Genomic DNA, 24,911 nt, shown 5'->3' on the forward strand with positions numbered 1-24,911 from the left:
TTGATGGAGTGGTATTTTGGAGTTGGTAAATACCTCTACTTTGATGGAATGGTATTTTGGTATTTTGGATTTGGTAAATACCTCTACTTTGATGGAGTGGTATTTTGGAGTTGGTAAATACCTCTACTTTGATGGAGTGGTATTTTGGAGTTGGTAAATACCTCTACTTTGATGGAGTGGTATCTTGGAGTTGGTAAATACCTCCACTCTGATGGAGTGGTATCTTGGAGTTGGTAAATACCTCCACTCTGATGGAGTGGTATCTTGGAGTTGGTAAATACCTCTACTCTGATAGAGTGATATTTTGGAGTTGGTAAATACCTCCACTCTGATGGAGTGGTATCTTGGAGTTGGTAAATACCTCCACTCTGATGGAGTGGTATCTTGGAGTTGGTAAATACTTCTACTCTGATGGAGCAGTATTTTGGAGTTGGTAAATACCTCTGTTCTGATAGTATCATATCTTTGACTTAATATTAACCTCTTTTAATGATATTAAATTCTAATGAATATCTTCCTTGACAGGTTTTATCCCCACCACTATGCACCATACATCAGTGATATTAGGAGTTTCAAACATATGGAAATCCAGTTTGACCGCAGTAAACCCTTTCTACCGTTCCAGCAGTTGATGGCTGTACTGCCATCTAACAGCAAGGACCTATTGCCTCAAGCATACTGGGTATGTACTTACAAAACACTATACAAACATTCAACCTAACAATAAACAATCTCCAGACAGAGATACAGAAATTTAGCTCACCTCCATGAATGGTTAGTGAACTAATGTCTTGGTTTATCGTCCGTCTGAAATCCATAACCACAATGCCCATGACAGTCACATTGGACCTGTGGCATGCTGGGATAAAGGCCTACCAAGTTTGATCAAATGAATGACCTTGACTGTCTTTTAAAATCACAAATCTTTAAACAACTTCTTCTCGAAAACCAATAACCTCTTTCTCAGTCACAGACTTAAAGTTGTATGTGCTATGTCTATAAGAACAAATTCTTCTTGATAACAAAGAGGCCTTTTATCATTAAATTAACACAGCAGGAAGCTGAACGAAGACTTTCGAAATCATTCATATGAATGACCTTGACACACTTTTAATGCCAACCATTAACTCCAGGGTCATAGTATCTTTGATATGTTTTGGAAATGGTCTTCTAGTTTGCCAAAGTTGACTTTATCAACAAAGTTTTCATTCTAGGTTACAGAAAAGATGACATACGACATCATGTTGAATTATTATTGCACAAATTTACTTAGGATTCTGGGCCACTATTGTAAAATTCAAAGTGTGTGGTCTTCATTAAAACCCTGTTGGGAGCCACCTATCTGCTCACTTATTTAATCCCAACAGGTAAGTTTACCATGGGATGTTTGAGGGACACCTGCCAGTATTGACCTGTTCATAGACCCAAATGACTTTTTATGCCTTATTAACAGCATATGGTACAACACACAGAGGAACACAAGTCTAATTAAGTTTCAAATTTAGTAGGTGTCTTGTTTTTTTTTTCAGATAGCATTGTGAAGGTAAATCCCTGATAATTAACGGCTTGCATTGCTTCATATAAAAAATGACCAAGTCAGATTTCAAACAGATCTCTCCCTTAGTGTTTCATTTACCAATCACAAACTGTCCTTGCTATATGTACTGTACTCCTATATATATATAGGATATACTGCATGTTAATTTGAAAACTGTTGTCATATTACAACAAATATTCCTAATGAAAATGGGAATTCATTAACAATGTTTTAATTCTCAGTGATTAATTTTTGTGATTATGCTTCAAATATAAATTTGCCAAAGTAAAAACCATGCAAAATCAGTTGGTTTAGAGCATATGTAAACATTCAACATAAATAGACAAAAGGCAAAATTATCTATCTTGTAATCAACCACTGAATTAGCCGATGTATTTTTTAAGCATATGTCAAAAGTGTAATATAGCCTTCAGTACCTATATTTCATTGGTTTCGCGAGCCAGAAATCAATTCCTTGTCAATTTTGATGTTATGATATAAAATATGACATAACATCATGAATTGTAAATCGCACAACAATGTTGGTTGCCTCTGTTTGATTTAGTCCTTTATATTTTGACTTTAAAACCAATCAAAACGTAACTTTCTTAATTGAATGATAATAGATATGAAACTTTGAGATTGTTATGAAACTCATCTTAACGTTGCAATGTTTGCATACCAAGGCTAAAAAAAAAATTCACTTCTAAGACTCTTCATGAAATCATAAATAAAAACTCATTTAAGATCCTGATTATGTTGATGTATATTTACTGACTGTATGGAATTCTGGTTTATTGTTTCAGTTAATTTTGTAAGCTTATTTGTACTTGACAGAGTTTAATGCTAATGGACAACTCTGAAATCATTGATTTCTACCCGGTCAACTTCGAAACTGATCTCAATGGAAAGCTGCAGGACTGGGAGGCTGTCGTCCTTATTCCATTCATAGATGAGGTACACTCTTCATGATATTAGGATTGGGAAAATACAGTCTGCAAGACTAGCATAAAATTATGTTTTTTTTTGGGCTCAAATTCGTGGTTTTACAAAATTATGTATTTTTCTTCGCTTTTGATTTGGGGGATATGTGTTATCCACAAAATCCACTAGTACTCAAGTTTCCTGTCAATTTTTAATTTTTTATTTCACTGATATATAAATTTGTGGATTAAGATTATCCACAGATTCAACAATTATAAAATAAGTGTTCTAGACTAATTGTCTCTCATGTATACAGTCAAGTTAAATTTCCACTTAATGTAAAGGCATGGTAGTATAAATTCATGGTTTTATTGCTAATGATAATGGTATTCAACAGATCGCTTAAAATTTATATGTAAAGCCTTTATTTTTAAAATAAAAAGAAATTAATCAAATGAAAAATAGCATTTCTTTTGCATTTTTAGTAAACAAATAATTGTATCTGTACAAAATGGACAGGATCTTTTATTGTTGTCTTCTTGTAGAAACGTTTGCTCACTGCCATGGAAAAAGTTGAATGTCAGATGACACCCTCAGAAAAGAAGAGAAATTGTCACAGTCCAAGTCTGTGTTTTGACTATGTCCCTGATCTCCTGCCTGCCTATCCCTCGTCCTTACCAGGAACTTTCTCAGATATTCTCATCAACCATGCTCAGTAAGTACACTGTGTTACAACAGTATCACCATTCTCCTGCCTCCTACCTGTCATCCTTACCAGGAACTTTCTCAGATATTCTCATCAACCATGCTCAGTAAGTACACTGTGTTACAACAGTATCACCATTCTCCTGCCTCCTACCTGTCATCCTTACCAGGAACTTTCTCAGATATTCTCATCAACCATGCTCAGTAAGTACAGTGTTACAACAGTATCACCATTCTCCTGCCTCCTACCTGTCATCCTTACCAGGAACTTTCTCAGATATTCTCATCAACCATGCTCAGTAAGTACACTGTGTTACAACAGTATCACCATTCTCCTGCCTCCTACCTGTCATCCTTACCAGGAACTTTCTCAGATATTCTCATCAACCATGCTCAGTAAGTACAGTGTTACAACAGTATCACCATTCTCCTGCCTCCTACCTGTCATCCTTACCAGGAACTTTCTCAGATATTCTCATCAATCATGCTCAGTAAGTACAGTGTTACAACAGTATCACCATTCTCCTGCCTCCTACCTGTCATCCTTACCAGGAACTTTCTTAGATATTCTCATCAACCATGCTCAATGAGTTTACTGTTTTAAGACAACATAACCAATCTTCCGTCACCTTCCCCTCATCCATGCTTGGAACTTTTCCGTATCACTTTATAAACATTTCAACTGGGTTTGCAAAAATGGTTCAATGTTTGCTTCTTTTTTGTTTACCAGTACACTTTCCAACATTGAACAAAAGAGCCAATTTAATCTGTTCATATGATTAAATCTATAAAAAATTCTTGCAACATTGGATTTTACCAGTCTAAAAAAATCACTGTGAAGTATGTTATAAAATCTGCTTTGGATTATTCAAGTTTAATATACAAACTTGTATAATCACATAAAAAATTGGAAGAAAGTACTGGAAGCATATATTAAGAAGAAAAACATTATTTCAATGAATTATTCCTCAGTGTTACATAATACTGTCGGAGCCTTGTAAGTAAAGTGAGGTTTTGAACATGTTTAAAATATTTGACAGCACGGTAAGTTACATGTATTGAACAATATAAACAAGTGTTGTACTTTTTGTTCGTGGAAGTAAAATTTGTTGCATATTAATCAGGTAGTACTATATGAAAGAATTTTTACTTCACTATATGACAGACTAACGCTGATCCCCAAAGATGAATTCCAACTGCCTCGTCACCTCATCAAGAAAGGGCTACTAAAAGAAACACGACAGGATGTGTATTTCCCTGGCTTTCCTACCTTCAAGCATCTACCTCATAAGGTAAGTGTTTTCAACCTTCAGACATCTACCTCATAAGGTAAGTGTTTTCAACCTTCAGACCTCTACCTCATAAGGTAAGGCTTTTCTACATTCAATCATCTACCTCATAAGGTAAGGGTTTTCAACCTTCAGACATCTACCTCATAAGGTAAGGGTTTTCAACCTTCAGACATCTACCTCATAAGGTAAGGGTTTTCAACCTTCAGACATCTACCTCATAAGGTAAGGGTTTTCAACCTTCAGACATCTACCTCATAAGGTAAGGGTTTTCAACCTTCAGACATCTACCTCGTAAGGTAAGGGTTTTCAACCTTCAGACATCTACCTCATAAGGTAAGTGTTTTCAACCTTCAGACATCTACCTTGTAAGGTAAGGGTTTTCAACCTTCAGACATCTACCTCATAAGGTAAGTGTTTTCAACCTTCAGACATCTACCTTGTAAGGTAAGGGTTTTCAACCTTCAGACATCTACCTCATAAGGTAAGGGTTTTCAACCTTCAGACATCTACCTTGTAAGGTAAGGGTTTTCAACCTTCAGACATCTACCTCATAAGGTAAGTGTTTTCAACCTTCAGACATCTACCTTGTAAGGTAAGGGTTTTCAACCTTCAGACATCTACCTTGTAAGGTAAGGGTTTTCAACCTTCAGACATCCACCTCGTAAGGTAAGGGTTTTCAACCTTCAGATATCTATCTCATAAGGTAAGGATTTTTGACCATCAAATATCCATCTCATAAGGTGAAGCTCTTCCACCACCCAAATATCTACCTCATAAAAGTCCTATACATGTACTGATAAAGTAAATACATATATAAAACTCTCTAACTTAGTATTCGAACAGGAAGTGATGAAAATTGATGTAATATGGAACCAGTTACAGATCTTCAATAATGTCTTTGTCTGTAATATTTTTTATGATGTTAGAGGCTGAGGTGTTCAGCAGACGAGCAAGATTTGATAACATTTATCCTCTCCCTGTTTTGATGCTGAGTTTATTCTCCATGCAGATAAAATGTTTGAGGTCAAGGAATTTGTAATGAACAATATTTTCTGTCCTTTTTCAGGCTTACTTGAAGAAAGAGGGTGTGAAAGTGTTTTCAGCCAATAGTCGTGGAGAAAATATGATGCTTTCACTTCTCCCAGTAAAAGATGAGGTAAGTTGACCCATTTGATTTATCATCTTAATTGTGATTATAAATTGAGATTAAGGACATATATAAGGACATGTGGAAATAGACAGAAACACTAAAACTGTCAAAGCAGTCTATACACACTCTTTAATTGTTAAAGGGTATACATATCACACTAGAGATTTATTGAATATGTACCTGGCATATGCCTGATCTGAACAAATTTTTTTTAATTTTAAACAATGCATGTAATCAATAGAGTTTAACATGTTGATATTGAAAACACTGAAGTTTGTTATAAACTTTGTATCTTAACTCTTAATTCTTATTTGGCTCCCATAATTTTTTCCCCAGGATATAAAGACTATTGCCAACTCTGTCCTGCACACCAGCGTGTTTGTAAATTGGCCTCATATGATGGAAGTCAAGGTTGTCTCTGTTTCTGATGGTGGTACACGGTGGGTTTTCATGTAGTGGTCATAGTTAACATAGTAATCATATCTAATTTGGCCCAATTAAGTTTTAGAGCAATACACACAATGACGAATTTGCACATGCATAACAATTGTTATTTAGAAAAGAAATCATATTTTAGCACCATATCTTTAGCATAAAAAGTGATTAAATAAGATTATAAACAAAATATATGTCTTTACAATATTTTAACCAATGATATTGGATATTGCATGATTCTGATCTTGTTCTGCTGTTGGTAGATATGAACTTAGTACTACTAAGTGTGAGGGTGGCCAGACAAAGACGAGAGTTGTGGAGGAGGAGATGACCCCCTCTGACCAGACTATCTGGAGGAAGGATGTTGTAGCTATCAGGGAGAGGTAGGTACTGGGTCTGTGTTCAGGGAGAGATAGGTACTGGGTCGGTGTTAGCTATCAGGGAGAGGTAGGTACAGACTCTGTGTTAGCTATCAGGGAGAGGTAGGTACAGACTCTGTGTTAGCTATCAGGGAGAGGTAGGTACTGGGTCTGTGTTCAGGGAGAGATAGGTACTGGGTCGGTGTTAGCTATCAGGGAGAGGTAGGTACTGGGTCTGTGTTAGCTATCAGGGAGAGGTAGGTATAGACTCTGTGTTAGCTATCAGGGAGAGGTAGGTACTGTCTCTGTGTTAGCTATCAGGGAGAGGTAGGTACTGGGTCTGTGTTAGCTATCAGGGAGAGGTAGGTACTGTCTCTGTGTTAGCTATCAGGGAGAGGTAGGTACTGTCTCTGTGTTAGCTATCAGGGAGAGGTAGGTACTGTCTCTGTGTTAGCTATCAGGGAGAGGTAGGTACTGGGTCTGTGTTCAGGGAGAGATAGGTACTGGGTCGGTGTTAGCTATCAGGGAGAGGTAGGTACTGGGTCTGTGTTCAGGGAGAGATAGGTACTGGGTCGGTGTTAGCTATCAGGGAGAGGTAGGTACTGTCTCTGTGTTAGCTATCAGGGAGAGGTAGGTACTGGGTCTGTGTTCAGGGAGAGATAGGTACTGGGTCTGTGTTAGCTATCAGGGAGAGGTAGGTACAGACTCTGTGTTAGCTATCAGGGAGAGGTAGGTACAGACTCTGTGTTAGCTATCAGGGAGAGGTAGGTACTGGGTCTGTGTTCAGGGAGAGATAGGTACTGGGTCTGTGTTAGCTATCAGGGAGAGGTAGGTACAGACTCTTTGTTAGCTATCAGGGAGAGGTAGGTACTGTCTCTGTGTTAGCTATCAGGGAGAGGTAGGTACTGGGTCTGTGTTCAGGGAGAGATAGGTACTGGGTCGGTGTTAGCTATCAGGGAGAGGTAGGTACTGTCTCTGTGTTAGCTATCAGGGAGAGGTAGGTACAGACTCTGTGTTAGCTATCAAGGAGAGGTAGGTACTGGGTCTGTGTTAACTATCAGCGAGAGGTATGTACTGGGTCTGTGTTAGCTATCACGGAGAGGTAGGTACTGGCTCTGTGTTAACTATCACGGAGAGGTAGGTACTGTCTCTGTGTTAACTATCACGGAGAGGTAGGTACTGTCTCTGTGTTAGCTATCAGGGAGAGGTAGGTACAGACTCTGTGTTAGCTATCAAGGAGAGGTAGGTACTGGGTCTGTGTTAACTATCAGCGAGAGGTATGTACTGGGTCTGTGTTAGCTATCACGGAGAGGTATGTACTGGCTCTGTGTTAACTATCACGGAGAGGTAGGTACTGTCTCTGTGTTAACTATCACGGAGAGGTAGGTACTGGTTCTGTGTTAGCTATCAGGGAGAGGTAGGTACAGACTCTGTGTTAGCTATCAAGGAGAGGTAGGTACTGGGTCTGTGTTAACTATCAGCGAGAGGTATGTACTGGGTCTGTGTTAGCTATCACGGAGAGGTAGGTACTGGCTCTGTGTTAACTATCACGGAGAGGTAGGTACTGTCTCTGTGTTAACTATCACGGAGAGGTAGGTACTGTCTCTGTGTTAACTATCAGGGAGAGGTAGGTACAGACTCTTTGTTAGCTATCAAGGAGAGGTAGGTACTGTCTCTGTGTTAGCTATCAGGGAGAGGTAGGTACAGACTCTGTGTTAGCTATCAAGGAGAGGTAGGTACTGGGTCTGTGTTAACTATCAGCGAGAGGTATGTACTGGGTCTGTGTTAGCTATCACGGAGAGGTAGGTACTGGTTCTGTGTTAGCTATCACGGAGAGGCAGGTACTGTCTCTGTGTTAACTATCACGGAGAGGTAGGTACTGGGTCGGTGTTAGCTATCAGGGAGAGGTAGGTACTGGGTCTGTGTTAGCTATCAGGGAGAGGTAGGTACTGGGTCTGTGTTAACTATCAGCGAGAGGTATGTACTGGGTCTGTGTTAGCTATCACGGAGAGGTAGGTACTGGGTCTGTGTTAACTATCAGCGAGAGGTAGGTACTGTCTCTGTGTTAACTATCACGGAGAGGTAGGTACTGTCTCTGTGTTAACTATCAGGGAGAGGTAGGTACAGACTCTTTGTTAGCTATCAGGGAGAGGTAGGTACTGGCTCTGTATTAGCTATCAGGGAGAGGTAAGTACTGGCTCTGTGTGACAGAATTAACCTGTTTGACACACCGTTACCCCCAATATATGGTCACCACTGTTACAGTGCATCAGAAAAAGCTTATTATTTAAAATCAATGAATCAGAAAGTCATTCTGTTTTGAAATAATTTTGATATGTTGATTTTTGCTTTGTCAGGTATCATGACCGCCTCGGAGTGGATGTGGGTCAAACTCATGTATCTCTTAGGGCATTACCTCTTGTGGGCAGGAAGTGAGTATTTTTACAAGAATAATCCTGGTTCACTGTCTACAGTGTTTGACAGTGTCTTATTACACTTGTAAATGTGATTGTTCAGTGGTAAATGGGAGTGTTTAAGTTTGGATGTTTGATGGTAAATGTAAGTGTTTAACCATGGGACAATACTTTTGCCAGTTACTATACCTTCGGTTCTTTTGACAGGTATGTTTGTGGAGCACATGGAAAGATTGTGTTGGAGAAACAGTTTGCCAGTAATCCTGTGACTTTTCTTTACCAAACATCTGTCAAGGTAAATATTTTATTTCAAGTTTTATTTATCTGAAACAACCATTCAGCTACTCCTCTGATTGGCTATCATTCCTTGTCCAACAAAGGTTGGTGAGTATTATGCTAATAGATTTGATCTGTCTGTCAAAAACTAATCAAAATTACTTCACAGATCAGCGCATCAATCATGAAACTTAGCATTTTGTTATGGTGGAAGTTTCGTGTTTGGTATTTGTTTAACCTGGAAACAAATGCCTATTGATTGATGTCTCCAGGTCTCAAGCTTATTCTGATGTCCCTGAGGGGTTCTGCAAGGTTTGGCAGGGGATCTATGTTTATAGTCTGTGGTTTTACATAACTTATATCTGACATTACTGGGATTGACCAAGGTTTACATGGCAGGTGTTATCGAACAAAGAGAAGATGCTTACTCTTCCGGACACCTGTCTTATTCTCCTTGTACTTTTTCATAAGTCTTCATGTAAATCATTCTTTTGTTCAGATTTCCCCCAAGTTTTATTGAATTTGAATTAAGATTATTTTCACATGTTGGTGTTTTCTTGTTGTTTTTTTTTTTAATATTTATCTATAGCCTGTAAAAACAATGTTTTTATCCTCCTTTGTAGAACCTGAATGTGTACGACACATCTTTCTGCCAGTTCAGCACGCTTGGAGAGCTGTTTCCTGCCAAGGAAGCTGTCTTCATGCTGGGATGGCCTCACTATGGTTGTCAGGGGGAGGTAAATGTAACATCTACTTGAAATCAAATGATTACCTGTCTAATTGGAAGGTGTGGTTTTCTTACTCACAAGAAAAAAATGATAATAATTATTTAAATGGCTAAAAATTTGCATCAACTTACACATATAATTAATGAAGAAGAGATTTAAACATTTTTTTGATATCAAATCAAATTGATATCATATTTTATTTTCGATACATGCAGATCAGGATTTGTAGTCAAACATTTAAAAAATTGAAGAGGAAACAATTCTTATGGTGTGTTTTTTAGGTCGTTGATATAGAAGACGATTCCCGAGTGAGAATAAATGTGTCAATCCTTGAGGAACCTTCACTAACCTCTGTGGAGGACAGTCAGGATGTAAGTGTTACATTTTCCATATAAATACTGTCACGTTGACTAACACTAAATCATACCATCAACATCAGGACATAATGTTTTATGCTCTCCATATAATTAATGATATAAGCCTCACACTCTCCACATAATTAGTTCTATGTTCAGTAACACTCAGTTGTACTGTTTACCACTGTTTTTCACATGTCAGTCTCACACTTTTTCAAACCATCTAGCATAAACCTCTAGTCAAGAATTTAAGCTCTTTTGTTGAAATAATTATTCTCCAGCCATTTTATAGATGAAAAATCAAATACCATTTGTCTGATTTGGTTCTTTTGTAGATTTCTCCCATCGTCCTGAGTTTTTACTTGTTAGGTGAATTATCAAAGACATGTGTCATTTAGCCTGAAAAGGTCATTACCTGTCGACTGTTTCAGGTTAAATGGTTGAAATTTCATTTCTGATTTGACCTGTAGTGTATTTTAAGATTAATTAATCACCATGGAATTCTGATACTAAACCAGTGTTAAAGAGTAATGGCGTGTAACCGCCAGATTTGACCTAAACGTGAACAGCAATAGAATAAAAAAATTAATTTTCCATTTTGATGATTTTGGATAGGTTATTTCAGTGAGCTATACCCAAATACCAGTAAACATACTGGATATGTGTTGTGTGTTAATTTTACAGATCATCAAAGTTGCTCTCTGAAGCAATATGTGCTAAAACATGAGAGTTTCCCCTGCTTTGAATGCAATTTTGAAACACAATGTACACATGTACCAACTTTTAGGCAACTGAAACTAATCCAGTGTGATCAGATGTAACTTAAATCCTTTCCTCAAAAACTTGTAAAAGTTTGTGCTGATACCAAAGAATTGAAAAGACAAATAAGACCAAAACTGTTAAGTTTTTATGTGTTTAATTTTGACGCTATTTCCAACGTCATTGTTTATAGATTGGTAAGATCCATTGAATTCATGAGGTCACACAGACATCATAAAATTCCTTATTTTTTTGTTTTCAATACACATTTTTACTAAACCAATTCTAGTGGTAAGTGTCCTTTAATTTAATTCTTCATATGCATTGAGGCAAGTACTGGTCAAAACCCAACCCATTGTCTTTGATAATAATGAATGTAGCTAGTGATATAGAGTCCTACATGGTAGTGTCACAGGTACAGGAATAATCCAACCATTAAATTAATCTTTTGTTTTGCCTTTTCTTGCATATTTTTCAACTTTAATTATAATATCGCCAATATACATGGTTAACACCCTTCTTTCTGGATGTACACTTTCTATATTTAGACACATTGGTTCCAAGTGCATGTTTACTAGTCATTACTCATGTATTTTTAGACTTACTTAGGAGATGAATTGAAATAGGTGCTCTGTCACAGTTAAGTGTCATACTTCTTAGGTAGTTTCTCTACTAAATGATTATTGTCATATTTCAGTATCTAGGGATTCAGTATTATCCTGGATATGCTGTTGCCCCTCGGCTTTCCATCACCTCCCACTTTCTGTCACGGATGACTGGCTGCATCATGGTGACTCCTGGGTCACCTGACAATCCAAATGAACGTTTTAAAACTAATATCGGTCTCAACTTGAAGTTTACAAAGAGAAATGAGGAGGTGCCTGGATACACAAAGAAGACAGAAGAGGGATGGACTTACTCGGACAAAGCCCTACAGGTGGTCAGTGAATATCTGAGAGAGTAAGTGAAATAAGAAAGTCAAATGATCATTACCATATATGGTATTATATGGTATTTAATGAGAAATTACCTAAATTTATAGAGCACTTTCTGGTTTCATTATGAAATAGCTGGGCATAGTGTTGCCTCTGTCATCATTCATTTGTGATTTGGTTTCTGCTTATTTTCTCTATGACAGAGGGAAATATTGGAATGTAATTTCTGGTGTATTTTTATGGTGTAGAGATACAGGTTAAATTTACCTGTCTGTGAATTTTGTTTCCAGTTTACGCTCCTTTTTTTCTGTGCTGGATTGGAAAATTTAACTGAAGTTTGGCATGTCAGGTTGAATATTTGTTATAGTGTTACGGCTTGTTCTTTTTTAGTTCTGAGTTCACACTGGCTTAGTCATGGGTAGAGATACAGAACAGGAATGTGATATGTAGTTTTATTGTAAGCACATCGTCGCTCATCAATTAACTTTCGCCATCAGTATTGGTCAACCACAACATGATAGAGACTAAAACATCATAGGTATTCAAACCAATAACACTACATGTGTTAACAATCCTCCTTCATAATTATAAGTTGGGGATATTTGTGGTTTAAACTCAAACTTCATCTGTACTTGTTACTTTAATAATGATTTAAAAATGTCTTTAAAAAAGATAAAAGAAAACAACATTTTGATCATCATACTTTCTTGTTTTAGGATAAACTTGAATGATATTTTTTAGAATTTGTATTCAATATACTTCTACTTAGTTTAATCTTAGACTAAATAAAACTAACTGATTCAAACTGTTGTATCTTTAGTTTCATCTCAACTTCACTAAGCCATGTTTTATTTTAGTCTGACAACTAAGACACACATGTAGAACTAAAACACACTTGCATTTAAATATTTCAGCCAAGGTGAGAGATGGGCTTAGCTTGTCAACAAATGCACAAGCAATGTGCACAGGGAACTTTCTTTTCAGTATTCTCTGTGTTTTTTGTTAATCTGTTAATCTCTGTTTCAACCAAAAAGACGTTTGTGGCTTAGCTTTATATAATCTAGTAGAAAATATCACTATTTTGTATTTGTATGATAAACAGTTTTGGCATGATGGATAAAGCAAGGTTTTGATTTCTTACATAATTATTTGCAAATTTAAACAGTAGCAGGAATGGAGCATTTACAAAACTAATTGGAAAATGATAAAATTGTTGAACAAGTTGCAGAAAGATTGAAAAAATACAGCATTCATATGTTGTTCATGAAATTGTCTAACCTTAAAGTTTGTGATTTTTGTTCCAGATTTCCTGAAATATGGTCTTATATCAGTTCTAAAGACAGTGGCAGGGGAGATAACTTCTATGAGACAGAACTCTTTAAGGATGGAAGGTAAAGATACAGTAAGATAAACAAAAGCTATTTGAAGTAATGAATTAAAGGTCAAGGATTATATTTTCCTCTTTCATCTGAAGTCTTCCTGACACAAATTGAAAAATTATTTTTATAATCATAAAACAATGACAATGCTGAGGTGGTCAGTTTTGAAACAAATACAGGAAATTTTACATTTTAAAGACAAAAATTGACAGCAAAAAGTTATTCCAAACATAAAGGAAATCTATGTCAGAAAAAGGTGTTGGAAAAAAAACATATTCTCTGATGTCAGATAGAGATGATGTAGTATTTGACAACAAGATTTTGAATTTGGTGCTATACACAGTAGTCTATGTATACTGTAGTGTGATTGTTATAGCTACTAATCTCTGATGAAATATTTGGTGAAAAAAACCCAACTCATTTAACCTTTGCTTCATATTTCACTGCAAATTTTAATGCATTGATTAGAAAGTACCATTTTGAATGTACCATAAGATACGTCATCTCTGGCAAAATATCATAGTGGAATTTTGTCAACATTCTAAAACTTTGTCAGGTTTGTGATTATTCAAGTATTGAAGATGTGTATTGTTAAGACTGTTCTATATTTTAATTATCATTCACATAATGTTTTTAATTGAAGCCCACACAGCCTGAAGAAGATGACAGACTATGTAAAGTCATTACCTTGTAGTAATGTGAAGATCATGAAGGCCGGGGCGGAGATACTGGATCAGGGTGTTATCAGTGCAGTAGAGGAGGAAGTCCAGAAAGTCATTGTAAGTTTTGAATGGTGACATTTTTTCACTTTATCAGTGACTTGTATAGTTCTCTGTATCAGCTAATGATTGCTTAAAGCAGTTTTGTAAATATTTGACAACTTTGTCATGTGTTATCAGAGAAGCCTCCACATCAGCTGAGGAAGTCAATGCAAAGAATTAATGCTGATCCAGTGTTGTTTGTTCTGTGTTGTTTTTTATTCCCTGCAAAACACGTTTGTGGTGGATATTAAATTAGGCTCTGTGCTTGCATCCGTCTGTCCGAGGGCTTTTTCCGAGCTATAACTTCAAAACTGTTCAACTCAACTTCACAAAAACTTGCTGTATATACTAAGTTAGTGTTCTTACTGTGCTTTTTGTTATCAACAACTTTTCTTATTTTTATTTTTTAATCTTTTTCTGTTACCAAGGCAACATAGCCAAAAAACACAAAATTAGTGTTAATGTTCCTTTCCAGGCTGTAACTTCAGAACTGTTCAATTCAACTTCACAGAACTTGCTGTATATACTAATTTAGTGCCCTGGTTGTGCCTTTTGGTAAACCTTTGATAGTGAATCTCCAAAATATTTTCATAAATGATGTTGCATTATCATAGTTATGATTTGTTTTACAGAGAGTGACTTCCTTGGAATTTTACATATCTGACTATTAGATGCTGTTTATGGTATGAATTGTTTTATTGTCAAGGATTACCATTGAGTATGTCCCTATCATTTCCAGTATATGGTATAAATTATTTTGTTTTCAGGAAGTCAATAAAAGGAAACAGCGCAGAGTAAAGATGCAAGTGAAGCCACACTTGTTGTTCAAGGTAAAGTCATCTGTTTAAATATTATATTTAGATAAGATAAAGTTACCTCTTATATGATGTAAATTGTCTGTATGATGCCTCTCCATTTTACACGGGTTAGTTGGAAGGGGATAGCATATGATGTTACCCATGTTCCTCCTATCACTGCAAATGAATCAAATTTCATATGTAAGTTCCCCTTTGTCACTAGTTAACCCATTTGATTTTGGGACTGGTTAGAAAAGTAGAATTGCTGAAAGGAGACCATCTTTGATTTGACAGTTTAATATTTATTTTTCCTTTTTCTTAAGAATTTCCATGTCATTTAATTAAGATCAAATAAGAGACAAGATGGGAAAAGAACAAATTATGATCAAACAATGGTGGGCATTTGAATCCCTCTGGGATCTCTTGTTGTAACTTGAAACAGGTTTTTGTAGGTTTGGTGTATTATATTCAGTTTAGAGTTAAAAAGATGATAAATTTAATAGCATAGTACATGTATTGTTATTGGATATTAACCAACAAAATCCAATCATACTGAGAAAGAATTTAATGATTTGCATTTTATTTCTGTAACAAAATTTACGATAGTGAATTATTTTTCTGATGAGATATCAGCATTCCTCATACTTTGATGAAAATGTAAAAAATATGGACCTCCCACACAATATCCAAAGATATGTTCTATAACTTGTTTTCCAACGTCTTGCATTAATCAAGATTGAGACCAGTTTGCCTACAAGTCCTACATGTATATTTTAAACATTTTCTCTAACTTCCAGCCAATGGTTGGACAGGGGAACATGTTACCAGACCCGTCTGTGGAGCTCTATCTGTTTGATCGAGTGGTCAATGTAAGGAAAGGTTATCCAGTACCGTTTGGTCTGAGAGGCACGGTCACTGGGATCCATCTAGAGGAAAAGGAAAGCGACACAATATATGACATAGTGTTTGATGACGAGTTCCAAGGGGGGATCACTCTAAGGTACTGTTTGAGGCAATGTAATTGTAAATCTCTTATGTGATTAAATTAATTAACCTTTTTTCTTTTTTTTTTTTTGGAAAGAAACACTTGATATCTTGACAACTTCTTGAATTTATTTAAACAATAATAGTTGGGAGCAGGACCTACTTGTCTAACACATATTTTCTAGTTTTACTTGTAGATGTTCTTAGTAGACATGAAATATTACTTTGAATGTGATGTGAAACTTTAAACTGATTTCCAGGTTTCTTGTTTGATACATTATCGTAAGTGTCATTATGGTCCAGTTATCACACATTATTCAGCATTGTGGACTTGTTGATGATAACATTGGTCATCAAATGCTGTTATCAACCTACTGAGATCAGGTGCTGGTAAAAGATTTTTATATTAGAGTGAAGATCCTCAATCAAATCTGTAGGACTTTGTTTCTGTAGGAGTGGTTTGTAGTCATGGTATGAGAATCACCATTTCCTTATTTATCTGTCCTATTAGGTGTTCACCAGGCAAAGGCTACAGAATGCCAAAGTCAGGACTGATTAACTTATCTCATGGGATACGGAAGAATGAGAGAAAAACAGGAAAAGCAGCAGCCAACCAACAGGCTCTTTACAAGTATCACAATTCAGCCAATCAACAGTCATATAACAAAAGGCAGCAGAACTTTGATTCTCCAACAAGATCAAACAATATGTCTTATGCAGCAGCTAGTCAGGGAGGTAGAAGTGACAATCGCTACAGAAACCCGGGTAATTATAATGACAATAGAACCTTTACCAAGGGAGAGAAGCAGTACCAAAACTTACGTTCTGAGCAGGATAACAACTGGAGAAGGAAAGATTCTAACCAAGACTTTAGGGGGAGTCCAAACAGAGTGAACAGCAACTGGAGAGAGGGATGTAAAGAGAACAGCCAACACTCACAGGTAAGTGTAATTACATTGGGTAGATACTGGAAAGTAAGTGGTACAGCCAACACTCAAAGGTAGGTGTAATTACATTGGGTAGATACTGGAAAGTAAGTGGTACAGCCAACACTCAAAGGTAGGTGTAATTACATTGGGTAGATACTGGAAAGTAAGTGGAACAACCAACACCCAAAGGTAGGTGTAATTACATTGGGTAGATACTGGAAAGTAAGTGGTACAGCCAACACCCAAAGGTAGGTGTGATTACATTGGGTAGATACTGGAAAGTAAATGATACAGCCAACACTCAAAGGTAGATGTTTATTAGGAAAAGCAGTTATAATAAAGAGGGAAATAGAGAGAACAGACAACACAGTAATAACAGGAGAGATTCATTTTATGATTCCTCTAAATAGTAAAGGACCTTGGAATCTTTTCTTGATATTTTTAGGCAATTGGACTATACAGCATAGTGGTATCTGTGTTTCAGGGTGCCAAGGTCAATTTATACAGAATCACCTAACATATGTATATATATTTATATATTTTGTGATTTGATTCTAACAGTTGGAAAACCCATCCCAGCAGTCTGATTTACACTGGAAAAGTTTCAACGCAGAGGGTGGAGCATCTTCTCCAAAGTTTGTCACTCCAAAGGTCACACAGTCTGCTAAATCCACACCAGGCAAGAGGGATGGAACCAAAGGCCAAACAGGAAAGGTAACATGTTGAATTTAAGATAGGAACATTTATTTAATGAAATTATTTTGTTAGGAATTATCACAATTGGTGAAAAGTTATTTCCCTTCTTTAAGTCTCGCATGTCGGAGATAAAAAGAGAAAATTTGTTAAACTTGAATTTTCTGGGTCAAGGTCAAGGGTCACTGTTGCTAAAAAATAGAATTGGAAATACACTGACAAAAATATATTCTATGACGCCCATACAGGGGGGTCAAACTTCTGAAATTTCACATGATGATTCACTGTGCAATAATGGTTTATACAGCTTCTTAGGTGAGGTCAAGATCACTGCTAGGTAAAAAATAGAACTTGGAACATGCTGTCAAAAATACATGATACAGTCAAACTCAGTTATATTGAAATACCGATTTATTTCAAATAGAACAAAATTTCTGTCCAAATGTCTTCTTGGTCTCTGTAAAATTTGTTAATCTAAATTCTTGCTTTAAGGCAACATTACGGTAAAACAATTTTTTTTTCGATTATTTTATTATTGCATATATATATCAAGTGTATAGCCTGATGAACAATAACAGTTTGTGTTCGCTGAAATATCCACAGAAAGAGGTTATCAATAATTATACAAAAGGAAATTCTTTTCTGTTGATCAACAATCAGGATATGTTAATTTGTGCGTCCTATATGGCAACATTTGTGCACAAAACACCATCACCTGTAAACAAATATGGCTTCCTGCTTGAAACAGCTGGCAATGAATTACTTATTTCGTTATTCTCAATTGACTTAGAATTATTAAACAACATTTGCTACACCCATAACAAAATCCTGTGCTGACTACGTCACTACTGTCATTGTCGTTTCTGTCCACCATCATGTGTTTGTGTTTACAAAAGGAACTGCCTCGTTTTCAAACTTTGGCGTGATGGTATCAGTGCTAAATTTCAGAGGGGTTTCCTGAACCAAGAAGTGGTCAGGCTGGGGCTCATAATAGAAAATGTGAAATCAAACATGTGTGATTGTACTTTACTGTAAAACTTATTTTCTGATATAATGAATGTACTTCCAACCTAAATAAAAGTGTATCAGATTTATTCTTTCATTTTTAGATCAAAAACTTGTTTTGGAATATAAGACCTCATTTTATGGACATGAATACATTTGAATTTGTTGCCAATTTTATTTGTCGTTGTTGAACTCCATTTGTTTGAAAACTGTACACTTTAATCCAGAGAATTTCAATTTAATTGAGCTCTTCAGTATAATCAGGTTCAACTGTAAATGAATATATCACTTATAATTATTCTTTTATGACATCATGAAGAAAACTGAGTTGTCTAATCAGGTCAAAGTGGATCACCAGGTCAAAGGTCAAAGTGAAATTTTACATATCTTCATCCTAAACCTTTTAATTATGATATTTAGGAAAAAACAATGTATATCGGAATCAAATGCTGATTACCAGCTCAAGATAGTAATGTGGTATATGTGTCATTTGACAGGCTTTCGTGGAACCGCAGAACTCGGATTTCCTAAATATGTGGCAAGAATTAAAATCCTCTGGGAACTTGGATCAATCAGGAAAGTCCCCTAGTAAGGATCAACCAGGAACATCAATTAGTATCAATCAACCAGGAAAGTCTCTTTGTAAGGAGCAACCAGGAATGACTCTAAGTATGGCTGCTGCAGCGCTGGAAAAACTGCCCAAACCATCTGTGCCTCCATTAGAAAAAGATCAACCTTTAGTTTCTGTAACAACAGAGGACTCCAAGATTTCTGTGGAGAGTCTATTTAGCCAAGCTAATAAATTACAACACAGTGTAGACAATGATCAATTTAGTGCCATGATTAAATCTCTGGAGATATCCAGTCAAGATTCCACGCTTACGATGGAGGATGGGTCCATTGTTGTTCGTAGTAAGAGTCCAGCCAGGGATGCTGATGTGAGTTTTCTTGCTTTGGTAAAATTTTTGAAGTTCTGGAGAATATAAGATCAAATATTAGAAAAGTCTTGATGTGCCCTTAAGGGTGGAATTATCAAACTTACACACAAATGAAGGATTCTGATTTTTATATATTGGAATACTATAACATTATCCTTTAGAAAATTGTATGAAGTCATTAAAATAAATTTTATACATCATTCAACACAATCATAATGATTGCTTGATAATTTCTGAATAAACCCATCACATGGTGAAAAATGATTAATTTAAGTTTTTTTCCCTGACGAATGTGTTGACATTAATTTCTTTACACTTAATTGTTAAAACCTTCTTTATTATTGTTCATGTAGGCTGAAATAAAACAGATGTTGAACATTGGTTCATCAGCATCTTCTTTGGAGCCTGGACCTGTTAAACAGCAGGAAGTCAACACAACAGTGAATCCTAGTCCTAAAACCTATGGACGACAAATGTCTGTTCAGGAACTGTTTGAAGGTATGGAGTGGGAAAAGGAGACATGATATTGAGAACTGCTAATGTCAATGTATCTAGGAGTTTTTCTGATAGACACCTATAGGCTGTTGTATTCTTATGTCTCATCTTAGCTGTAGAATCAAAACAATTTTCTTATACAATGTATTAGTTGAATCTAAAATGGCTGAAATTAACAATATTGATTTAAATAACAGTTTTCCTTGATTGCTAATGCCTCCAGTTTTGAATGTACATTCATTTAATTGTCAGGAATTTAAATGATTATCGGCATATAATTAAGGTCTCTGTGGTCAAATGAGATGGACAGCTGTATCTACATAGTTAAGGTTTCTGTGGTAAAATGAGATGGACAGCTGTATCTACATAGTTAGGGTTTCTGTGGTAAAATGAGAAGGACAGCTGTATCTACATAGTTAAGGTTTCTGTGGTAAAATGAGATGGACAGCTGTATCTACATAGTTAAGGTTTCTGTGGTCGAATGAGATGGACAGCTGTATCTACATAGTTAAGGTTTCTGTGGTAAAATGAGATGGACAGCTGTATCTACATAGTTAAGGTTCCTGTGGTCGAATGAGATGGACAGCTGTATCTACATAGTTAGGGTTTCAGTGGTCGAATGAGAAGGACAGCTGTATCTACATAGTTAAGGTTTCTGTGGTAAAATGAGATGGACAGCTGTATCTACATAGTTAAGGTTCCTGTGGTCGAATGAGATGGACAGCTGTATCTACATAGTTAGGGTTTCAGTGGTCGAATGAGAAGGACAGCTGTATCTACATAGTTAGGGTTTCTGTGGTAAAATGAGATGGACAGCTGTATCTACATAGTTAGGGTTTCAGTGGTCGAATGAGATGGACAGCTGTATCTACATAGTTAGGGTTTCTGTGGTAAAATGAGATGGACAGCTGTATCTACATAGTTAAGGTTTCTGTGGTCGAATGAGATGGACAGCTGTATCTACATAGTTAAGGTTTCAGTGGTCGAATGAGAGGGACAGCTGTATCTACATAGTTAAGGTTTCTGTGGTCTAATGAGAAGGACAGCTGTATCTACATAGTTAAGAATTCTGTGGTCGAATGAGAAGGACAGCTGTATCTACATAGTTAGGGTTTCTGTGGTCGAATGAGATGGACAGCTGTATCTACATAGTTAGGGTTTCTGTGGTAAAATGAGATGGACAGCTGTATCTACATAATCAAGGTTTCTGTGGTCGAATGAGATGGACAGCTGTATCTACATAGTTAAGGTTTCTGTGGTCGAATGAGATGGACAGCTGTATCTACATAGTTAAGGTTTCTGTGGTCAAATGAGATGGACAGCTGTATCTACATTATCAAGGTTTCTGTGGTCGAATGAAATGGACAGCTGTATCTACATAGTTAAGGTTTCTGTGGTCAAATGAGATGGACAGCTGTATCTACATAGTTAAGGTTTCTGTGGTAAAATGAGATGGACAGCTGTATCTACATAGTTAGGGTTTCTGTGGTCAGATGAGATGGACAGCTGTATCTACATAGTTAAGGTTTCTGTGGTCGAATGAGATGGACAGCTGTATCTACATAGTTAGGGTTTCTGTGGTAAAATGAGATGGTATCTACATAGTTAAGGTTTCTGTGGTAAAATGAGAGGGACAGCTGTATCTACATAGTTAAGGTTTCTGTGGTCGAATGAGATGGACAGCTGTATCTACATAGTTAGGGTTTCTGTGGTAAAATGAGATGGACAGCTGTATCTACATAGTTAAGGTTTCTGTGGTCGAATGAGATGGACAGCTGTATCTACATAGTTAGGGTTTCTGTGGTAAAATGAGATGGACAGCTGTATCTACATAGTTAAGGTTTCTGTGGTCGAATGAGATGGACAGCTATATCTACATAGTTAGGGTTTCTGTGGTAAAATGAGATGGACAGCTGTATCTACATAGTTAAGGTTTCTGTGGTAAAATGAGATGGACAGCTGTATCTACATAGTTAGGGTTTCTGTGGTAAAATGAGATGGACAGCTGTATCTACATAGTTAAGGTTTCTGTGGTCGAATGAGATGGACAGCTGTATCTACATAGTTAAGGTTTCTGTGGTCGAATGAGATGGACAGCTGTATCTACATAGTTAGGGTTTCTGTGGTAAAATGAGATGGACAGCTGTATCTACATAGTTAAGGTTTCTGTGGTCGAATGAGATTGACAGTTGTATCTACATAGTTAAGGTTTCTGTGGTTGTTAAGGTTTTAATGGTGGATTGAGAATGACAAAGAATTAGAACAACCATTATACTGCATGAAAAGAATGTGAAATAGTACTACTCAAAGCTTTGAACAGTTTGTCAGAACTCTTTCTGTTGGGGTGTGTACTTTCCATCATATGTAACATCTCAATTATTTTCATTCAATGTGTTTAGGTATAATGCAGCCAGCTAAACATGCAGCAAAATCTGAAACTAATGCAACAGAGACAATCAATGATGACAGATCCCACCATAGTGATCCTAAACCCCAGGGATCAGCAGCCCAAGCCCCCGCCTCAAAGTCAAACACATCTGCAGGAAACTACACTACTTCCAACACATCCCTGCCGCCAGGGTTAGTGCATCCCTACCCCCCACCACTACAGGTCCCGCCTCCTGCCATGATGCATCCAATGACAAATCGCCCTAGACAGCAGTCTTCACAATACCAGGCCAGGGGAACACATCCCAATGTTCAGTTTAGAGGACATCACCAAGGCAACCAACTACAAAAACCAGCACAAAGGTAGGACACATTTATGTAAGGTATTCATGGTAAAGTTTTGCTGTCTTGTGTAAGCCTTTAAAGCAAGATAAGTGTTTGGAAATTTGGTAACTTCATTCATGAGGATGATGCTAAATAATATTAAACATTATCAATGAAATTATATTAAGAATGTGTGTTTTTGTCTTTCTGTATAGAAGAGTAAACTGTCAGGATTGATATCACATTTTATCTTGTTGTTTTTAGTATACGTTAGCGGAAAATAACTCTTTCTAAGAGAAAGCAAAATGGTGAGAACTTGTAGTAGTAATTTAAGCTCTTTTCTTTATTTAGAATTTATAATAAGCAATTTGATATCATTTCTGCAAAGCTATGTCATATAGTTATGTACAGTCAAACCTGACCGCAGGCCACTCATTGCAGAAAAGAAAAATGATCTTAACAAGCACAAGAGCCTTTATATAGAAATTCACTAACTTTCACATTACATTGGAACCAAATACCAGTGGTCTTTATAGACAGGTATTTTTATATACAGATGGCCTCTAAGGCAGCTTTGACTTTTGAGGTCACCTAAGACAAAGTCTCAAAAACTGGGTCAAATTGACTGAAATTTCAAAGATGTTCTACTGTTCCTGGGTGGAAAATCTTATATAGAGAAATTCAAATCTTGGGTGAAATTTCTTTAAATTCAAACTTAGTAAGAAGCCTTAGCTTGAGAAAGCAGTCAATGTATACACAATCTGCATTTGCATTTGTGTACAATATAGTTAAAAGTTATATTACTTTTTTAACAAAATCATTTCTATGACATGTTACACGAAGCAATGTGACTCAGATGACTGTTAAGACCCTTAGGCCTCTTATTTTAGAATTAAATATGATTCAGATTGTATTATCAATTTGATGGCTGGCTTTGTTTATCATCTTGGTTTTTCTTTTTACCTATTGTGATTTTTTCCTTCTTTTCCATTGACCAGAAATCCTGTGCTGGAGTTAGTTGCCAGGTGTAAAATGATGGGTCTACATGAACCTAAATATGATTTTCTTGGAAAGGTATGTACCTGTATGAAAACTAGGTTAGAAATTATGGAAGAGAAAGATATACATCTCAACACCCTAGCTTTTTGACTGTTTTAATGAGACCTTTTGACCTTTGAGTTACATAACAAATTCCAATATTTTTATGGGGTGGGGCCCCTTGTAATAGGAGTTAAAAGAAACTATTAGCATGTTCTCTTTGATAAAGAACAAAGGAATGTGATGGCAGTTATATTGGACATAGGGCCTTACATCTCAGGCTGTTGATTGGAAAATTTCTACTTATAAAATGGCTGATCAAGTTATGCCATTGTTTTTTCATACTGGTGTATGTAGAGTAGACACCTTTGATTTAATGATGAAATACAATATTTATTTTTATATTATGATAAGTCAGTTAGAAATTAAATAAAACTTTCTACTTATGATGCAGATTGATGATGACACAATGTGATGCTGACAATACATGAATTTAGAAAGTGTTACAAAGATCTTTACAATCAGTTAACAGTCTTGAAAATAAAGCCAAGCTTTTCTGCTCATGATGACTATACTTTTCTTCAAGAGAACATTCCATTGTCAAACAGGTGCAGCTAATGAGTTTATGATGAATCATTTCTTTCTGTCGCAAATACATGAATGTTTGTTTTTCTAAGTGTTAGATCCTAACATGCCTGTTGTATTTGAGTAAAATGACAAATAGAATTACTGGATACTCATTGATTAATTCAGGAAAGGTTTTGTAGGGTTTAGTTATTTAAACAGATAAGGTAAGTGAATCCATCTCTATATATTGTTGTTGTGATTTCAGGTGGGCTCCTTCTGCTGTGTTGTTACTCTTTCCAATGGACATAGATTCATGGGGTCTAAAACTCGCACAAAAGAGGAAGCAGCTGAAAGTGCCGCAGGTGTAGTGCTTGTAAACATGGTAAGTGATCAGATTATCTCCCTTTGGCATCTAATAAGATAAACATAACAATATCTGGGAGATTTCACTCAAACTTTCATGATGGCTGAAGTTATCATAATGTCAAATCAGTTTTAGTTCATCTCTTGGCAAAAATGTGGTGCTTGAGTTGCCACCCAAGCCTGTGTTTTGTTCCTACTGCTAGTGATTGGTTTGCAAGAAGATGTTATATGGAACATGTCCACATATGACTTTGGTTTTTGTATGCCTGCAAAAATTTTGACAGGACATATTATGATATGGCACTATCATTCCAATGTGAACTTTATGGTCCAGAGATCTTTTCCTACATTTTTTAATCAGTCTCTTTCAAACTTGGTGG

General features: G+C 36.3%; 1 protein-coding gene across 1 annotated transcript in view; it reads left to right on the top strand.

Annotated features, from left to right (window-relative positions):
* LOC132549398 (5'-3' exoribonuclease 1-like) overlaps positions 1-24,911 on the top strand; it is a 37,506-nt gene that overhangs the window by 8,160 nt on the left and 4,435 nt on the right. The window contains exons 15-37 of the mRNA XM_060213325.1: positions 526-682; positions 2,375-2,494; positions 3,007-3,176; positions 4,332-4,458; positions 5,525-5,614; positions 5,945-6,048; positions 6,307-6,426; positions 8,760-8,834; positions 9,024-9,111; positions 9,716-9,829; positions 10,102-10,191; positions 11,633-11,895; positions 13,175-13,261; positions 13,893-14,028; positions 14,778-14,840; positions 15,605-15,807; positions 16,303-16,732; positions 17,282-17,434; positions 18,916-19,356; positions 19,710-19,854; positions 22,251-22,602; positions 23,562-23,637; positions 24,434-24,550. Of these exons, the coding sequence (XP_060069308.1) occupies positions 526-682; positions 2,375-2,494; positions 3,007-3,176; positions 4,332-4,458; positions 5,525-5,614; positions 5,945-6,048; positions 6,307-6,426; positions 8,760-8,834; positions 9,024-9,111; positions 9,716-9,829; positions 10,102-10,191; positions 11,633-11,895; positions 13,175-13,261; positions 13,893-14,028; positions 14,778-14,840; positions 15,605-15,807; positions 16,303-16,732; positions 17,282-17,434; positions 18,916-19,356; positions 19,710-19,854; positions 22,251-22,602; positions 23,562-23,637; positions 24,434-24,550 (3,721 nt within the window). The remainder of the gene's footprint in view (positions 1-525; positions 683-2,374; positions 2,495-3,006; positions 3,177-4,331; positions 4,459-5,524; positions 5,615-5,944; positions 6,049-6,306; positions 6,427-8,759; positions 8,835-9,023; positions 9,112-9,715; positions 9,830-10,101; positions 10,192-11,632; positions 11,896-13,174; positions 13,262-13,892; positions 14,029-14,777; positions 14,841-15,604; positions 15,808-16,302; positions 16,733-17,281; positions 17,435-18,915; positions 19,357-19,709; positions 19,855-22,250; positions 22,603-23,561; positions 23,638-24,433; positions 24,551-24,911) is intronic.

The sequence above is a fragment of the Ylistrum balloti genome, unplaced genomic scaffold (assembly GCF_031769215.1).
Source record: "Ylistrum balloti isolate Yb309-2 unplaced genomic scaffold, AGI_CSIRO_Ybal_v1 Utg370056, whole genome shotgun sequence".
Lineage (NCBI taxonomy): Eukaryota > Metazoa > Mollusca > Bivalvia > Pectinida > Pectinidae > Ylistrum > Ylistrum balloti.